The sequence below is a fragment of the Epinephelus fuscoguttatus genome, linkage group LG18 (assembly GCF_011397635.1).
Source record: "Epinephelus fuscoguttatus linkage group LG18, E.fuscoguttatus.final_Chr_v1".
NCBI lineage: Eukaryota > Metazoa > Chordata > Actinopteri > Perciformes > Serranidae > Epinephelus > Epinephelus fuscoguttatus.
Window position 1 is genome coordinate 29,518,573 of NC_064769.1, and position 20,109 is coordinate 29,538,681.

The window sequence follows — 20,109 nt, forward strand, 5'->3', positions numbered from 1 at the left end:
TCTTGAGGATACATGTTGGTTTTTTTAATCCAAAGGCGGCGCACGTAGACTGAACGAAATGCGTGACACGGTGCACTGCAGACGACCACACACAGTCACACTGTTTGCCAGAAACACAGCGTTCAGACCAGGCACGTCCCAGCATCCCAACCATCACTCATTCTGAATGGCACACTCAGCTACATGCATACATATATAGATACCTACTGCATATATATGTATGCATCTCCAGTGGGTGTTTGGCGGGTGCAGTAAAAGCACAGTGATAATGTAAACGTCCCTGATAGGTTACCTGGGATGGTCTCATTGGGCCCAGTGCAGATAACCTTTTTAATTAAGACTCCATTTAATGTCATTTCCTCCTTGCATGTTCCGTCCGGCTGAGTGGGTTTCACATATACAAATGGCTCCTGGTGTATCGTCACTATCTATAACAGACGGGACAGAAAGCTGTTTATCAAGTAGTCAGAGCTGGGTCCATGTCAGCCCAGAGGGACTCCAGCGAGAGAGAGAAAAGAAACACTTGGAAAAACCCCGCAGATACACAAATACCCATGTACAGACTCCCAGATACACATGGACACACAGAGACAGACAGATGAATGTAAAAATAACTGACAGGGCTACAGATGAGTTGTTCTTCGCAGGCCTGTGACAAATTTGAAGAGATAAAAGTCATAGCAGATTTATCACCGCTGCTTTTATGTGCATAGATTAACTTCACTCCCCTGTGAGAAACAAGTGTCAGCGCACTGTCCAACACGGGTATATCAGCTCAGGTCCGGGCTCTATCTGTGTAGACAAGAACGTCACATTGCAGCAGCAAAGCCAAAGCAGCCTACCTTTAATCGAGTGGACATCTGGAAGCCCTGTGGTTTCTCAGTCTCTCCTCCGGGCCAGATGATCTTCCGCTGATTGTTCATTACCACCTGCGGGGATGCCGCACACATACATAATATCAGAGGTGAGCGCTGACAGAAGGCGTGCTGATGATGAGGCTCCAGCACTGTGGGTGAGCATCACTAATGAGTCAGCTTTATATAAGCGCAGCTCAGCGGTTCCTTTATTTACTTCATCAACCTCTGACTTGTGTATCATACCTGAGGGTTTCAGGAAGTTATTAATATCACACCTATCACAGAAGAACTGAAGTGCTGATCCTCGCAGTCCTTACTATCTGCTGTGTTTGCAGTAGGGTTGCACTGATATGAGACTTTTACGGTACAATGACAGTCTCAGAAAATATGGCTTTTTTTTTAGTTAAACGTTTATTACTATAATTGTAACTTGGAAGACATTTTTCTAATATGTGATGAGTTAAATACAACAACACAGGACAGAGACACACAAAATTAATTCTGTTGTGGTTCTGGTAATAATGCATTATGCTATGACAGCAATGTCAGCACTAGTTTTTAAAAAATAATTAGATAAGATAAACAACACTCAAATGGATGGAAGCTGAAAGATCTTTCCATTAAATGCAGAATTGTAATTCTCACCGATATCTTTATTTTCTGTCTAGAATTTATTCTAAACCCAAGGTCGACTGCGGACACCTCAGTAAAATGAATCAATCATCCCCGATGTTATATGACAGTGCGGCAGTTGTATCCCAATGATATGATGTGATATGACGCCGTGACTTCTCTTTTTAACCTCCTTGTTGAAAAAGAACTAAATAAATTTCAGAGTTTAGGATTAGGGACATGAATTGAGGCCTGAGTGCAAAGACTTGAGACTTACTTGTGACTTGCAAAATAATAAAATGGTCCCACTTCTGTTAAATATCCACCATTAATTACAAATGAATATAATTTGACAGTAGAATGTCAACACTAAGTCAACTAACCCAGCTGGAGCAGATGGACTAATGACGGCTATTTCTGAGCTCAAATATATTTTATTCCATGCACACCTGTCTTCACAGCATACATTTACTGACTGATTTCTAGCTGTTCAGTACAAACTGCAAGGGTTTGAAACTTGCATGAGATAAATGTTAAAATTTAATTCATATTTTTGCTGTGAAACCAAACCCAAAAGACTATCAACAATAGGAATGTGGTCGTTTCTTGTGTTCACTCATTGCTGCTTCACCACAGGCACTAAAAGTATCAAATATTTGGCATCTTGGTTTTCATATTGAAAGAAATGGAAACCAGCGGGTGCCTGAAAGGTTGGAAATCTATCTGAAAAATAAGGTTGTGCTTTGTAAAATGCTCAGCAATGTTGTTTTTATACCTAGGGCTCATGAAGTATGAGATGCAGATGCAGCTCCTGCTTGCCCTCTAGAGTTCAATGCAGTTCATGATTCATGGCAAAGCATGATGCAGTCAAAGGTGACATGATGCTACAGTGGTCTATCCTAAATCAACTGGTCATTTCATAAGTCTGCAGTCATTTTTCATGCTTTAAAGGGTGGGTGACTGATGGGAATAACATTCATTACAAGTGAGAGCAGGAGCAGATGGCAGCAGCAGAACATGCTGCATTGTAGCTACTCGGGGCATGTTCGCACCATGAAATTAAATCCACAAAAAAATGTTTGGTTTTGCTACTAACAGGCTCAGATTGTTATTATAAGTTTTTTAAGACATTATGGAGAAGACCCTGCAGAGACAGACTTTTTTTGTAAAGGAGAGGATCCTTTTTGTTTTACCAGAACCAGCCCCGTAATTGCTATCGCCAAAACCAAACTCCATTTAAATAAAGAGTAATTTCATCAGTGTGAAACACACTACATTCAAAGTCAACAGAAACAAGAACTCCGGTCTTGGATTGTCCTTCTACTCTTCCAACAATCACCAGCTCTGGGTTAGTTGAAATAAACCCTTTATTCACCCAGTTAGATACAAAACATGCTGGTTCAATACACACTAAAATAACTGTTTATTCAAATAGAGTCTGGTGGAATTGATGATGGCAATTTCAGGGCTGTTTATGGCGAAACAAAAATGATCTAACTCTGTAGGAGTGCTTTCTATATTGTTGTCAGACACAAATAAGCACTTTTATGTGATGTAAATTGGCGGTGTACAAATGCATCTTGTGGTTACACTGCAGTATGTTTTACCTTTGTGGCTGCAGGACTCTTGCTCAATACTGAACCAGTTTTAAAAAATGTTGTTCCAATTAGTTGTTCAGACACAAAACATGGAAAAATAGGGTCCAGGATGAAAACTATAGAAGTTACCCCCTGACAATGTTGGTGCTGCTGACCTCCTGTACTTTAATTTCTCACCAGCCATGTGGACTGTTGTCAGAGTTTGAGAGAGGGAAGTACATACCCCTCATATCTACTGCAAAAAGACTGTTGCAGCATCACGTTAGTTTTGGCTAACCTGCAGTGAGCTGCCCTACATTAACTGCATTGTTCTATACATAGAAAACTGGAGCTGCATGTCCAGTACAAATAAGAAAATAGATGACTATGTACACAGAGGTGATGCAACATATACATGGGCAGTGAGTATAAACTTGGGAATGGACCTAAATTCAGTTGTGTCCGGTATGCCAGAGAAGCGTCTGCCTGTCAGTTTACCTGTGTTCCATTGTAGATGCCGACTTGAATGAGTCGACTCTTCTGGTAGTTGAGTATGCTGTAATGGGCGTACTTTCTGTCTCCATCATCATTGAACTCCACGCGTCCTGTGAGGCCCTCTGGGTATTTGGATGACATCAGCACCCTGTGGGAAGCAGAAATAATTATCTGTGAATGAGCACACATGTCCATGTGCATGGGTAATGCGTGTCAGCGATTAGGACTGTCACAGCGCATTTTATTATGTATCGTTTGGCACAAGGCTCCCAGTGCATTGTGTGTGGTAAAACTACTGATTCACCACTTTTATTGTTGTTGTTGTTGGAAATATGATGAACAAGGCAGAGCTGTAGTTGTTGAGCTGATATGTGCTGTTTTTGTCACCACATGTATTTGTTATTCTGCTGAGAAACTGCCCTAAGTGGGTCAGTCACTTGTCACTGGAAAGTGACAAATATCAGGGCTCCAACGCCTTCTCAAACATCAGTCTCAATGGCAGCTCAAGGACATTTCAAGCCCCATTCCCTCAAATTCAAGGACCCAACACAGCCTAGACTGAGACACTGATCACGGTTAATTACTGTTATAACGCTGAGGATTATTATAATGAGAAGAAGCAGTGGCATAATAATTCTGAAGAGAGGGAGGCTTGTTACATCTCAGTCGTGGTGTGTTACAGCGATGGCAGACAAAATCAATTTCTGTTCTTGCACAAATTCAAGCACATTCAATGACACACGTCTGTTTATGTCTATTTTTAAAAACCTTAAAGGCGTTGATTTTTTCCGCTCGAATTCACCAACATTTAAGGAATTAAGGACCTGAAGGAAAACTGCAAATATAGAGTCTGTAGAACAATCTGGAAAACCTGATGAACCTTGATCTTGCAGCTTTACAGCCAAATTGAAAATGGGGAAAAAATGTAGGTTTCACTAAGGGGAACAGTTGTTAATCTAAATATATTGATTAGTACAGCTTGAATGGTAATTAAAAATATGCACAGTGAAATCTCAGCAAACTTAATTAATCAAATTTAAATCAGCTGTTCTGGTGTATCTGGCTCATTTAAAGTGGAAATAGACACGTTGTTTTTCATCATTATGGGAGGATGATTACATAATGTAATGGCTGTAGAATAATGATACCATCAGCATTCAGATTGGTTCCCTATAAGCCTCACTTTTATTATGTAAATCTGTCTGCTACTGGGTATGATCTCCCACTGAAAATTGCTATCTAACAGCAAGGTAAAGTGGTGAAAATATTATAAATGTAGCATAAATTTAAACTGTTACTGATTTTTTTTTAGAAGGATAAAATGCATTTAGCTGCTTTCCCCCTCAACAGCAGTACATTGCTTTGCTTCCATGTTGGTACTCCTATCTGCTTCTCCAAAATGGGGTTGTGCCGCCCACCATCTGCTCTATGTGAGATACTAACCATAGATAAATAGCTCATACAATCCACTTCAAAAGAGCCAAAACATGCCTTTAAGTTATAGATTTTTTGGAGTCTATTATCCACAATACACCCCTGGTCTCAGAGTTAGAAAATACTAAACTGGGGCAATGCTTTGGGTCGGTATTCAAGCTTACCGTTTAAAGAGTGGCCCTGTTTTCCAGATGTTGGTGTTGCCCACGCATCCTCTCGGGGGTTCCGTGATATTCTCCTTCTCAAAGAGCTCCTGGATGGACTGAGCCACCACAGCCACCGCATCATTGATATGGGCTGACTCATTCTTCCCGTTGATGAGCTGGAGGCCAATCAGACCTGAGACCAGGCCAACAACAGAAGATAATCACTGACCGCAGCATGCTACAGCCTCTCTGGATCCTTTTGCAATGCACAAAGTGTAAAAAAAACTTATAGGGCCTCCGGTTTAGACATCCTGAATAAAGGTCATACATCAGCTATGTGATCCATCATCCCTGCTTGTTAATCTCAGGGAAGATATCTCAGGAAATATCCACATCTTGTCATTTATGAGATGAGGCAGCAGAATGAATGGATCTTTTCGCTGATGTTGCCACTGATGACCTTTTCACAGCATGTGTAAAGAGTCCCTTGAAGTTGGATCTTTTTTTTTTTTCGCCCTACCAGCTAAGGATCAGGGAATCAGCACAGGCAAAGCATCGTATGTGTTAGGAATAAACAAAAATAAAAACCACCAGCCCTAAATATAAACCAAACAACAATCCAACTTCAGCTAAGTTTTCTGATTGCAACCAGGTCCGTCAGCCTTGCAGACTCCGAGGAGAAGCTGCAGTGGAGGTGGAAGAGACTGGACACGGACAGGACAACAAACGCTCTGCAGGGGTTGGTTGTGTAAGGGTGCCCGGGGGGGGGAAAGACGTTCGACATTTGTGACCACAAAGTGATAAAATATTGTGAGACTTGTGCGAAAAAATCCAGGAACAGAGACAAGAAAAGGCTGATGAAGCTTACCACTCTATCAGTTATGTGTTGCAAAACTCTCCCTTTGTAACTCATTAGAAACCAGGACATTAATACGGCAGAACAGCACAATGAATTTACCTTCGGATAATCCAGGACATACATAAAACAAAAGTGTACTGTAGATACACAGCTCATTTAAACCTTTAAACGCATGATGCTTAAACGTTTAAATGCTCAACACACAACAAGCAGTTATACAGTTAATCATGTAATGCATCCATCGTTAAACAGTTAAGCCCTCTAATCCTGTATGTGTTATGATCGGCCTCTGAGCAAAGCCGGGGTTAACTCGTGCATTCCCACTGATCTCTGCTGGATGAACGTACCGTCTGGCGCCTCGCTCAGGGCTTTACCCGACATCTCCCGCTCGCCCACCAGCCACACGTACCCCGAGCCGGTCATGTTGAGGAAGCGGGCAGCCTTGTACACTGCAGCAGCGTCCTCCTCACTGGAGTTTGACAAAAGATTTTTTTTTTTACATCACAGCACGCTGAATGAAGGTGAAGAAAGAACCTTTGTCTTCATTTTCAGGAGTGACTGATGACTTCATAGTTGTTTGGGACTGGTGCAGCATTACAGCAAATAACTCCACTTTATTGATGTGAAAATATTAAACGAACACAAAGCCACACTCTGTTGACAAAAACAGTCATTTTGCTAAACACAGAAACTGCTGGTCTACTGCTGCCTCAATCAGCTAGTTTCTTTGTTGTGTGACTTGTGTGGCAAATCTGAACAAACAATTCAAAGCAACAGAGTCACACAATAACACAAACAAACTGATGGAGGCAGTGATGGACCAGCAGCGAAGTAAGTGATGTAAAATGACTGTTTTGTCAAGGGAGTCTGGCTTTCTAAAAGTTTCACTTTCAGTTTAGTTCCCCATTGGAAAGGGCTGTCTGTTTGGAAAGTACCGAGCATACCACTGGATTAATGAGACCTGGATTATACTGCATGTGTTGATTTGAGAGTTTTGGAACCATCTGTTTCGATATAGTTTTGCTGTTTTTGAACACTGACCCCTTTTACTTCAATTCATTAAGAACATTATCCCTTTTGTTCACCAGAGGCATGCACGAAAAACAAAGAAATTGACTTTTACATTCCTTTTTGTATTTATTTATGTTTTTGTTCTGTATTCAGCTCCAACTTTTAAACTCTTAAGCACTAAATTCCCTTTCAAATTTCCCTTAATTAGCTTTAAAGTCGCAGAAAAATCCACTTTGTATGATAGTTATTCTAATTTCCATTTATCAAAGCTGCATGATGCTTACATTAGAGTGAAATATAAAAACCCCGTGTCAGGATCAGGCTGCATAACATCAGCCAGATAACAGTCTGACCAAATGGACATGGGGAGTCAGGAATGGAAATGTATGCACAGTGATAGGGCGCGGAAATTACCCGTCTCATCTGGTGTAGTGTGTCATAGTAAAAGACAACCTCCGCAGCATCTGGGATGCATCGCAGCATCCCGACAAAAAGACAAGCACGTCAGATATATTTTATTCTTAGCCCTGTCTCATCTAGTTGGAACGTTTCATGACACTTTGAGACACTGATTGACCTCAAAGGAGCACAGAGCGCTCTTTAACACACAACTGTGTGATGTTGGTGCTGCTGCCAGGTGCAACAGTAAAGTCGGCCCCGTTTGATCACTTGTACACATCATGCAAGTTGTTAAAGACAGCGAGCTTTGATTGGTGGGGGTCTGCAATGTTACTAAGCAGCCTGATCTCCAGAATACATGTTGGTATTGTACATTTCTGCACACCACAGATATCTAACATCTGTACACTATTACATAGCAGATGGTTATCTTTAGAGAAAGGGTTTTTGGTGGCACAATCACAGCTGTAAATGGTGCCAATGTCAAGCTAAAAAATACTTGGTGGTCTGCAGCTTGGCCTAGATGTCACACTATCAACCATCCCCTGCACCTCCTGATGGCAAAGATAAAATTCGTATTCGTACAAATATAACGTATTCATGGCGTGCAGAAATGTACAATATCAGTATTTGTCATTTGTTGTTTAGCTACTTCAAAGGGAAATCTACCCGGATCTTGCGCAGCCTGTCATACAACTTTGGCGCATATTTGTCTCCGAAAATATTCAACATTTTTCAACAGTCAGGTGTGAAAACAATCGACATACCTAAGATGTCAACTGTACCTAAATATAGGATAGAACCACACCTGGGTCCAGCAGATGGTTTGTGTTGAACTAGGTTTCAGATAAAGATGAAATGATTAGTCGATCAACTTATGATTGATTAATTACAAAAGTCGTTTTCTTAAGCAGAAATATCATAAAAAAAAATCTTGGTTCCAACATCTAATTTTTGTCTTTGTCTTATGCGAATATTTAAATATTTTGAGGGGTTCATTTGTTGCCCATTTTCACTGTTTTCTATCTGAAAAAAAGAGAAAATAATTAGTTACAGCCCTCCTTTACCACCAAAATTATCTCGTTTCACCCATTTCTTCCTCGGATCATGGGTTGGGCTTTTCAAAGCACGTGTGATACCTTTACAAACAAAATCTCACCTGGCGGACAGAATGATGACTCGGGCCTCCAGCTCTTTCGCCTCCAGCAGCAGGGCAGTTAAGTTAGTCTCCTGGCTGAACTGGAGGACTTTCTCTGCCTGTGATCGGGGCATAAGAAAGGTCAAGCCAGCTACTTTTCCCTACCTCAGACACCATGCTGCCTCTTTACCTGCTTGGTTCGAGGTTGGCCGATTTTTTTTTTTTTTTTTTTTTTTTTTTGAAAACGGGAGACAGAGATAAAAAGGAAAGCGATCCAGGGGAACCGGCTGAACTAAAAAAAAAAAAAAAAAAAAAAAAGCTTGAAGGGAAAAAAAACTTTTGCATTTGTTCGCATGCAAACTGAGGGTTATCAAGGCTCCAAAGAAGGACGTGCATGTGTTAGGTAGGGGGGAAGAAGAAGGTCAATGCAACCAGTAACTAAAAACGGGTGGAGGGGGGTGAGGGGGACGTTTTCCCCCAACAAAAAGACTGCTGAAAACTAGGGAAGTGCTACAGAACAGGAGGAAGTAGCATCTGGGAAACGGTTTTGTCCCACACTACCGGTTCTCCACAAAGGAATGGACTTGCAAACTCTTTTTGTGTGTGAGTATGTGTGTTCTGAGTTCATGCATTCCTTTATTGAAGGAGAAAATGAAAATGATAAAAGCGGGGGCGCTGTTCACTGATATCTTTTTTTTTCTTGTAATGACCGAAAATTATAGATCTTTCATCACAAAATCATTCTTCATTTAAATCATAGGGAAATGTCTCAAAGTAAAAATTAAAGAAAACACGTGCTACCAAGAGAGGGACATTTCTGGGTCGGCTGGTGACTGGTTTGGGCTGGTTTCTAGTTGCTACGTTTGGAAAGTTGGTGGGCGGCGTGCATTGACCATGCAAATATACCTTAGGTCCTCGCTTGTTGTCATAGGACAGTTGGTCGAGGTTTTCATAGTTCCTTTTTTTATTCTGATGAGTAATGTGCACAGAGAAAATATGCAGACACAGAAAAATATTATAAACAGTTGTGAATGGAGGGCAGTAAAGCATTCCAACAAATCTCCACTTTTCTGCTTCAAATTGGGATCTTTAACAGTGGGGCTTGCAAAACATCAGAGATGACCGCTTTATATTGACGCTGGAATCATTAATACTTGGGAAATGTATTCATTGTAGTCGATGCATGAATTATCAGTGATGCTGATTCGGCTGCATTGATCAGCTTGAAGAAATAATTGGATCAAAGCGCTGTGGCTCCAGCAATAATCGATACAGAATGCTGAACTGCAGTTCAGCCATCTGCTTTGTTTCTTCTTCACTGTGCTGAAAACTAACATCACACAGCTGGAAGCTTTTGACAAACAAACACGGCCGTCAACAAGAGCTTTTCAACACCACACCGTCAAGTGCAAAGTCTGATCACATTTTTGGTGCAATTTTAACTAAAAGTTTTATGGTATGGTGACTTTCAATCCTTAACTAGGGAACAGCTGATCAATCCAAACATCTGTTGCTGTGAGTGACACAACATTTCGTGTTATTAACTGGTGTGATCCGACACTTGGTACAGCACATCAAAAGCTAGAGACCAGCCTGACGTCTATGGCAAATGTTAATTGTATGGATAAATCATTTTACTACAATTGTATTAACAAATTGAATTGTGACTTACAAAACCAAATCAAACTAAATGCCTATAAGATTATATAATGCATACTGTACACAGTTAGTATGTGGTATGGTATTTGGTCACAGCACATCATTCTGACTCTCAGTCGTTACTGAGCAGGCTGAACTTAAACCTGTAAACCTGATGTATTTTTCAACCTGGTCCCTATCATCCCAGTGACTAATGGGAAAAACAACTTTTTAAATTGGTCCCGTATGGGGCAAGAGCGCTGCAGCCAGTCGTAGCGAAACGGATTGCAATGTAAAGGCTCATTTATACTCAACGTTAGATGTGTATACAGACACGGTTGGAGCCTTCTGTCCATACTCTGCGTTCATTTCATTTGGTCATTTGTTTCATTTGTTCATTTATTTGCTCATGTTTCCAGACAGCTTACTGATATAGATGAAACTGAGCAGTACCACCAGAGATCGTGGAGGCAGTGTAGCGTAGTACAAGCAACGTGACCGTAGGAGACAAGTAAGTAATGGAGGAACAAAACTAATCAGTAATACAGTTAAAAGAATTCTACGTCTCCATGTCATAATGTGACATTTAATGTGGTATTTATTGTCCTCACAGACCACCACTATCTACAGGTAAAATATTACGACCTTGTCCACCATCGCCTAGTTTTTTGATGTGTGAAACTTTTGACTCCGTCCTCTAGTGCCATCTATTGGCTGTATCTATGACATCATATAGGATGGAAGCATGAAAGCAGTGTTGTAAATTAGCCTTAATCCTCAGAAAGGGAAATACCCTTCACCAGGGCTAGCGAGACAGCAGATAGATAGCTTGGTGGTACCCTGAATGTTATCACTGAGACCTTTACAGTGGCGCTTTCTGCCTCCTTCACGGAGTCCTTTTCTGTCTTCTGCCACTGATCTTATCTGATTAGTCACTCTGTTTATAGACTGCCTCTTAATTGTGTCTGTCTTATCTTCAAGTTATTTACTTTGATGGGCTCGAAATGCAAAGAGAATCACAGTGTTTGGGTTTTTCTGTGTTTATTGCTGTTTAAATTTAGGTTTTTACATGGCTATTTAAAACACATGTCCGTTAATTGTTCGATATCACCGTAATTCTGGAATATTAACGGCCATATTGGCTGTCAAAAAAAAGGATAAAATCAGGCAAAAGGTAAAGAAACTTATAATAACAATATGAGCATGTCAGAGATTTAATTAAATCTCGTTGCACTTACTACCCGACCAATTTTAAAAATAGTTGTCTCCATTAGACACTTAGATACAAAAACGTGGGAAATTAGGGTCCAGGTTAAAAAATACTTAAGTTTCCCTTTAATTCAGACACTCTCTTTCGTCACCATTTTGGATTGCAGTCCAGTTCTGTAAGAGGAGCCCCTCTGGAGTCCTGCCTGAGACTGGCAGCCATTTTGCGGGGAAACACATCATCTTTCTGCTTCACAGGGTTTCTTACACAGCTGGCTTCACAGCTCACACCTCAGTGCACTCTGGGTCTGTGTCCCTGTCTTTGCAAAGTTGACGGTGACCGTGCATCGGCACAGTTAGTCAAGCTGACGAGCCAGCTCACAACAAATGCCATCTGGAAACTAACTAACTTAGTCATGATGGTTTGAGTAATTGTAATTTTTTTAAATGTTAAATCCTGAATCATAATCACAAATGAGGGATTGCAGGATGCCAACAATTTTTCCTGTGTAATGAAAACACAATTACAAACTGTTGGTTCACTTATTTCATTTCCTTTATAAAAACATTTTTAATCACAGTTTGATAAATTATAACACTTTAACTAAAGTGTGATTTCCAACGAGAGATTTTATGCATCCTCAGCGTGTCGAAATCCTTTCCATGAGCAACATCCAGCAGCATTGTGGACAAAAAAAACTGTCTTTGTCTTTTTTTTTCCCCAAGAGATTTTCTCAGCACTCTATTTTTGTATCCTCAGTCAGGCATTAATATTTCATGTTGTGTTGGTCACGTTTGCACTCTGGCTAAATCCACTGTGTCCAGAGCCTCTGTCTGCTGGTGGTGACAGTGATCCCCCGTGACTGTGCGACCTCGCTAACGAGTTGCCATGAGGCTAAAAATAACATTTAAATTCAATGAGTTTATGCAGCACAGCAGGGTGATTAGCAAGAATAACACCCCTCACTTTTAATTAGACCATAATGTGACAACGCTGCCATCCAAACTTTAATCCGTGTGCATCACCTAGAACAGTCGAAGCTGTGAATGCATTTACAGATTAGGCATTCAGCGGATATTGTCACCCAAACAAACGTACAATAAAAGAGCTGGCACAGGTTTCATCATCCTGCTGATGTTGTTATCTTCATGGGATGTCAGAGCCAAGCTGAGAATGAGCTGGCTAAATACTTCTCTTACTCTTGCGATAAAAATGATCTAAAGCTCAATTCTAAAGCGATTCTGTAAATATTTTTAAATAACTAATAAATATAAAAACTTTTGATAAATCAAATTACAACTTCGGGTTATGCTCCACCCACTTTGGGTTTAGGCCACGGCCCCCTTTGGTTTCAACTCCGCCCATTACGAGTATGAAACGGATACAGATAATTTCATTGGTTAAACACAGATAAAGATTTTGGTGTACTCACACATCCCTAAAAAGAGATATATCATAAGGTTGGTGTATATTTTTCTTATTGTGAACAAATTCAATGTAAAGACCAAAACTAACAATGTTTTAGCTCATCTCTCTTGATATTTTGAATTAGTTCTTATCAAATCATAATAGATGTAAATCATTAAAAACAAGTAAAAAATATATTGTTTATTTTTTTTTTTTTTTAAAAAAGGCACAGTAATTTCCCAAAACAGCTGGACTCTGTTTTTAAGCTGGGTTTTTACTATTTGTAACTTATTTATTTATAAATGATGTAATTATAATGAACACCGTAGCCTGACGTGCACCTCCCCAGAAATGTATGTCGCGGCAACACAGACCTCCTGTCCTCCTGTTTTTGTAAGCTGAAACCATTTCCCTCAGTGGAAACAAAGCTTATTTGTCTTTAATTTCACAGATAAGAAACAATAAATTTTGAAGACAATAAAGCCTCCGCAAAAATAGCATTTTAAGTCTTGTGTGTGATTTATCCTGGCTTCATATGAGCAGAGGAAATCTTTGCTAGTCACTAGGCTAATTTATACAATATAAAATGCCATAGGCTTGTGCTATTAATGTTAGCATGTTATATTTCGGAAAACGTGTTTAGTATAAGACACTTATTTCATAATGTTATCTTTATTAAATGTTGCTGTTGTCCCTGGCTTCGTATGAGTAGAAGAAATCTCTGCTAGTTGCTAGGCTAATTTATACACTGTAAAATGCCATAGGCTTGTGCTAATAATGTTAGCATGTCGTATTTGTGGGGAAGATGTGTCCAGATAAAGACAAGTGTTTGTCTGTGAATGCTGCAAGTTATAGTGAAGCTGATTTGTGTGCTTATAATTGAAAATGTCGTTATTAATGTGTGTTTAATGTGTGTTTTGGGTGTGTTTTGGATCAACTAAACTTTACAGCACTTAGAAACCCTGTTACCGATTAGTGTTTTGGAGGTGTAACTGCAGAGTGACACAAATATAAACACCTAAAGCGTAGCCTCTGCATAGAGCTGATGCACAAGTTTAAATCCACCTTTAGCCAACATCCCTAAAATTGGAGAAAATAGGGCATTTGTTGGGGACTACTTTCAGCTGTGGATTAATACACATTTGGTGCTTTAGTGAGTATTTACTGCAGCAGGTTGTTGTCATACACTGTTTGTAAGTATACCTACGAAAAGTAATGCACCACAATTCCTGCATAACCCATGTAATCATGAGCCAGTTATTTGTGTATAACCCATGTAATTGGGAAGGCTGCCATTATGTGACCAATGCACTGATGAAAGAAGGAAGTAATATAAAGACCTAAAGTTCACGTATGGAGGCAGATTGGGGGGGTGGATGGGTCAAACAAACACTGGAGCTCTATGGCACAGAGATAGAAGTTACACCAGGCTTTAGATACAAAGATAATATTGGTTAGGATCAATATATTGTTGGTTTTGGTCTTTTAATGGGATTTGTTAATAGTAAGAAAAATCTGTAATATCACCAGCCTTATCCTTTGAGTCTAACTGGATTTTCAGTGTCATTATTGCTGACCACATTTGGAGAGATTCTCAAATAAATCCTGCTGAGGGCCTCAAAATTGCTCGAGCTGGCCCTGCACTCGTAACTAAATATATGGGTGATTAAAGCCTCGTAATCGAGCGAGTTGCAGCAGTTTCCCCTCAGTATTATAATGTTTGAATGGGATGCACAGATGGCTTCATTTTGAGATCCAAACTCATATTATGCAAACATAAAAGAAACTTCCTGGAGTCCCATCAAAGGCTTTTAATATTCTCTCCTCCAGTGCAGGATGCGAGTCATGTCAAGATGATTTGACAGTATAATTGTTTTAACTGCATGGATGTTGTCGCACAATTCAACTTGATTAACCTAAATGTTGGACATGTTTTCCCTTATAAAGCCGTTAATCAATACTGATCCCGGTCACTTCATTTAAGCAGCCTCCACTTTAGCTGTAGCCGCCTTCTGTAAATTACCTCGTGTATGTGTCATACTCAGCCTCTGATTTAATTAAATCTCTGAATCAGGACTCATTTCATTCTGCCACACAATTACAGCAAAGAGCCCGAGAGGGACAAGCGTCACAGAGTATAAAGAAAAAAATAATATCCCAAGGTAATTTCGTCTTATTAAATGGATGAAATAGATGGCAGTTGTTTTCCCTTTCTCGCTTCCTCTGTGTTCCTAAAGGGCACACATCAACGCAGTCTCAAGTCTGTTTTGGCTCAAAGAAGATCAGCATTTCACTGACCCACATACACTGCTCTGAGCTACACTTAAAATGGATGCATCAGCACTATCTGAAAAGGCGAAACCATCTCCCATATCATGTGAACATGACCTAGCAGGGTGCAATAAACACAAGGCCTCTGTGTACAATAATGAAGCCGGCCATTCATCACGCACTGAGAGGAACACCTGACTTCCGCCATGGCCCCAATAAAACACTTCAGTCTGCGATGGTTTGCAAAGCCCCACGTTAAAGTCCTCTATTTGGCTCCCAATGTGGATAGACACAGGATAATTTGGACTATGGCGAAAAGCAACGTGAAGATGAGCAAATAAACGTACAAACTTTTGTCAGATTAGACCACATTAGACGCTGTTGATGTCTCTAGGAATGTTAGCCAATGTTTACACAATGGTGAGAAAGAGATGTGGCCACACAACAGAAAGGAAAACAGTTACATACATAGAAGACCTTTTGAGGTTTTAAAAAACCGTACGCACTCGCGCGCTCATGCTCACACACTCTTGCAGTTAGTTGGGGGGGAGGGGGCCTGGGAGCCGGAGCATCTCACCTTTGTTTCTCTCTCCTCCAACAGGGTCTCGAGCCTCTTTTGAGCAGCCCGCCCCTCGTGGTCATCGCTCACTATCAAGATGATGTGGTTCCAGTTGAACTCACGCATAAGGTCGAACCACACATGCGCCTGGTGGGAATAGGGAGGGACTGTCCGCAGAAAGGACAGGTGGATACTCTGAGGGGCAGCAAGCAGGAAACACAGATTAACACTGTGGAGTTTTATATAACAAATTAATTTTTAAAGCATGACTCATCACTGTGAACGAAAAGTTATCTAAGTCTTTACACCAAGCAAAAAAAAAAAATGCTTTTATAAATGTGATATGCATGCAACCCAAGTGTTTGGTGCCTGCAAAGCTGCTGGAAACACAGTAATCACTTGCTAAATCACAACTGGTGTTGTTTGTTGGTCTCAAACAGTGGTCTGCAGCTTGGCAGTTGGCAGTTTTCACCACTTTTTATCACTTTAGAAACATTGATATGATACGTATGAAACATGCAAATGTAACATATATCACATATCCATGATTTGCAGAAACGTACAAGCTAACATTTTTTCTGGTGATTGCTGATGCACAATATGACCAGCAGTATGTAGACACCCCTGTCCCAAAACTGTTTATTGTGATTTTAGCTCGGACCTTTAAGCTCCAGTGCTACAGCATACAGATATATTTTAGACAAAAGTGTGCTTTCAGCTTTGTTGCAACAGTTTATAAAGGCTCTTTCCTGTTCCTACCAAGTGGCTGACAAATGAAGCCAACACAGAAGTGCCAAAAGCTGCAGTTCTTCTAATGGCCACTTGAGGCTGACTCAGAACAGAGTCAATCCCCATAGACGTTAAGATGTTAAGATGTCCAATTTAACAGCAGAGATTAACATGTTTACTGCTTTGCTAATTTCATGATAACTGTATGGGGGCTGCATTTTTATATTACTCAACTGTATTTTATTAATGCCTAAAGTTGGGAATAATTAAGGACGGGCCGCTTTGAGTGACAGGCTGTCTGCCAAGAATGTCCTTCTCAGTCAGATCCACCTCTTGCTCCTCAAGAGCACCATCCTCTTGCCCAAATATGGTGACTTCTGGCGCCAAAAAAGCAAAATGCCGATGGCCAAAATGCCACATTCAAGGCTTTAAAATGGGAGTCCACAAACCACTGGGTAACATCATGGTAGCTACACCCATTTTTACAATTTATGGTTTCAAAATTACAATGTCCAAATGTACAAAGCCAAGCAGATGACTGTCCAAGAAAAGCTACAGCAGTTGTCATTCCAGCAGATGCCATGAAATCACCATGAGAGTTCTTTCCTGTTCCCCTCCAACAGTCAAAGTTGATGTCTTAAAACCATGACTATGATCGTTTCCTAACCTTGACAAAGTGATTATTATTGTTACTATAATGGCATCAGTCCACCCACCTTACAAAAGCCACTTTAAACCCAAACTTATTTCCTACCTTTGATAAAGTACTTCAAACCATGATCTTTTCTGAACCCTAACCAAGTCGTTTTGGTGCCAAAGCCTAATCAATCCTTAACCAAAGCGTTGTAACATCATAAAGCACACTTAGCCTATTTTTCCAATGGTGGGTGGTAAGGGTTTTGTAATGCTGACAAATTATGTTGTCCAGCCAACAGAGGCATCAGATCAGAAAACACTTAAATATTTGCACCTAGAACAGTTTGTCATCTGAGTTGGAGCCCAGTGCCAGGTACCTTGGCATTGTGGTTGACCACAGGCTTAAATGGGATCTGTGTACTGACCTCATAAGCACCAAGACACAGCAAAGAAGGCACTTTCTAAAGAAAATGTTTCATTTTAATGTCCACAACAAAACGTTTAAACTTTTTTACTGCGCTTTTATTCAAAGTGTTTTGTCCTTCTGCAGCATCTGCTGGTTTGGCAATGCTACTGAGGCACAGAAAAAGACGGCCAGTAAACTATTAGGGATTGCTTTACTGAGTGTGAAATGCATCTGCAGAGACAGAGTGATGAAAAACGCGGAAAAACACTGTTGGTGACCAGAGGCACCCCTGCGCCTACTCGTTTTAACTGGTGCCATCTGGGCAAAGATATTCTTCCCCTCTGTTTACTAAAAATAGATCCAAGTTTTCATTTGTTCCACATGCCATTAAGTTTTTAAACAGGTGATGCTCTAGCGTCTTATTCCCTATCCACTGTGGCCACGTTTTGCTGGTCTCAAAACACATCCAGCTGCCCTCCTCGTATGTGTACAGGTATATGAACAAGTACATCTGTTTTGTCTACGTATGTCTATTGATGGTACTTGTATGTCTATGAGTGACCTTCATGATACTGCTATGTGTGTGTCTGTGGTGACTTTGTGATGTCGTGATGAAATGCCTTTGTGATTATGCTGCGAACCAATTTCCCCCTGAATAAGAGTATCTTTTGATCCCGACCCTGTCAAACACTTCTTAATAGAATGAGAACGCCGACTGTGAGCCAAGCGTTATCGCCCAACGTCAGCGGCCGACCTTACTAATGAACTTGTGGCTGAATGGGAATCTGAAAAGAAAAGTGAAGGCAGATATAGCAGCTTACAGTTTTGGAATGACATTTTCTATAATTACACATTGGTGAAACATTTGGGCGTCCACGTGTTTGTGGCTATGAAGTGTACTTTTATTGCTGTATACTCGCTGAATTTGCTTCAGAAAGAGAGACGCTGTGCATTAATTCAACAGATTTTAGCTGGTAAACAAATGCCAAATCACTAATGGACAAAAACACTGTAAAAAAAACTCCTTAATCCACGCACAGACCTCTCAAACTCATTTAATCCCTGAATTTAAAGCGTCTGATTTATTTAAACTTGCATGATTAGGAGACTTGTCACTCAAATAGACTTTAAATTAAAGTCCTTGGCATTTTATTTATTTGATTGCTTTAAAGTTTCATTTTAGTGGCTCATGCTTTATAAAAACATAACTCAGGTCAGAGGCATTATTAATGATGTCCTTTCAATTTTCAGCTGGAAACCCATTTAATCACAGCTCCTCTAATGGACAGTGATGGGACGTTTAATCTAGGAAGCTTTTGAAGCCACCCCAGGGGAGCTCCTCACTCCCTCGCTCTCTGCTCACTCTCCTCCTGTTCTTCCTCTCTCTCTCTCTCTCTCTCTCTATCTATCTTACTTTACATCGCTCTCATCCATCACTCACCTTGTCCGAGTAGATGGACATACGGGTGGTGAGCCCCACCACAGGGATGCGGTAGAAGCCTGCAGTGTAGGAGACAGGCGTTGGAGTGAGGTGGTCATTGGACTGGGGAGGGTGACTCACCAGGATAGCGTAGACCTGCAGAGGCACAGAAGAGGAACACTCTGTCATTCTGACAATGGCATTAAGAGCAAACACTGCTACTTGTACTCTGATAAAGACTTAGAGGTTCTGTTTGTAACTTTCAAAAGATCCTTGTTATAAATGACACCGCTGGCCATTGAGAGAACTGCAGTCAGCATCTATAGGCACGAGTGAGCACCTGAAACTGAACGTGATTGACCGGCATCATGTTGATGGAATGCTGGATGATAAATTGCAGTCATAGTTAAAATAATGCAACTATTAGGTAACCCTACTATTAGTAACCCTACTTTCTTGTTCAATAGCGTTCTCCGGTCCTTCTGGCTTGTGGGTAATGAGAGGGGTACAATTACTATCGTTTCATCGTCCTTTATTTACACAAAAATACAGTAAGACAGCATACATCCAGTGTTACACTCACCTGTCCCCCGCAGAACAATGTCAGGTAGGAACTAGTGTTACTCTTACTCTCACTTGAGGCTAAGGGGCCATTAACGAGCAACTTAAAGGTACACTTGAAAATACACAAGTAAAAGAATAGTTCAAGTGCTATGAATGACAAAGGAATAATTACCGTATACGATTTTAAAAAATGGATTCTGAAGATCTATGTTTTATTTGGACCATCAGCTCCATGACAGGCTACCAGCTTGCCGTTAGCTTATGTTACGAAGCAACCAACAGGAAATTCATTCAGTGTAGCTTACAGCTAGCCGGCTAACCTTAGCTTAGGTTCGGTTAGCTAGTTGGCTGTCCCCAGCAGATTTGCATTTCCTAGGATGGCAAAGGGACAACACACTCCTCTCTGCCTTGCTCTGCCTCTGATTGGCTTACCCTGACTATTCAACCCAGTCTCACTCCTTTGCAGGGTTATGATACGCTTCCACCTACCATGGTGGTGTGCTGGATGGCGTCAGGGCAGTAACAACGTAATATAAGGAGCAGGAAAATTCATACAGGGCAGGTGGGAGGGGTTGCGGATGGGTCCAATAAAGCCCGGCCTCTGGACTTTCACCCGGCAGGCTGGTGTTTGCTTCCCCATAGAACCAAACCCTGATGTTTTTTTCTAAACCTAACCAAGTGCTTTTGTTGACATCCCGGCTTTGGTAGCAGCATCCTGGAACTTCAGCAGCAGACGCAGAAGGA

The 20,109-nt window shown here is 40.8% G+C and overlaps 1 protein-coding gene across 4 annotated transcripts in view; it reads right to left on the reverse strand.

Moving 5' to 3' along the window:
- grin1a (glutamate receptor, ionotropic, N-methyl D-aspartate 1a) overlaps positions 1–20,109 on the reverse strand; it is a 45,217-nt gene that overhangs the window by 19,278 nt on the left and 5,830 nt on the right. For 2 of the 4 annotated variants that reach the window (XM_049604752.1, XM_049604754.1), the window contains exons 2-10: positions 18,823–18,957; positions 15,629–15,805; positions 9,435–9,497; positions 8,550–8,647; positions 6,328–6,449; positions 5,140–5,314; positions 3,545–3,689; positions 843–929; positions 293–428 (exon numbers count right to left, since the gene is read on the reverse strand). In XM_049604752.1, coding sequence (XP_049460709.1) covers positions 293–428; positions 843–929; positions 3,545–3,689; positions 5,140–5,314; positions 6,328–6,449; positions 8,550–8,647; positions 9,435–9,497; positions 15,629–15,805; positions 18,823–18,957 — 1,138 coding nt within the window. The remainder of the gene's footprint in view (positions 1–292; positions 429–842; positions 930–3,544; positions 3,690–5,139; positions 5,315–6,327; positions 6,450–8,549; positions 8,648–9,434; positions 9,498–15,628; positions 15,806–18,822; positions 18,958–20,109) is intronic. The other 2 variants (XM_049604753.1, XM_049604755.1) reach the window with 1 other exon arrangement.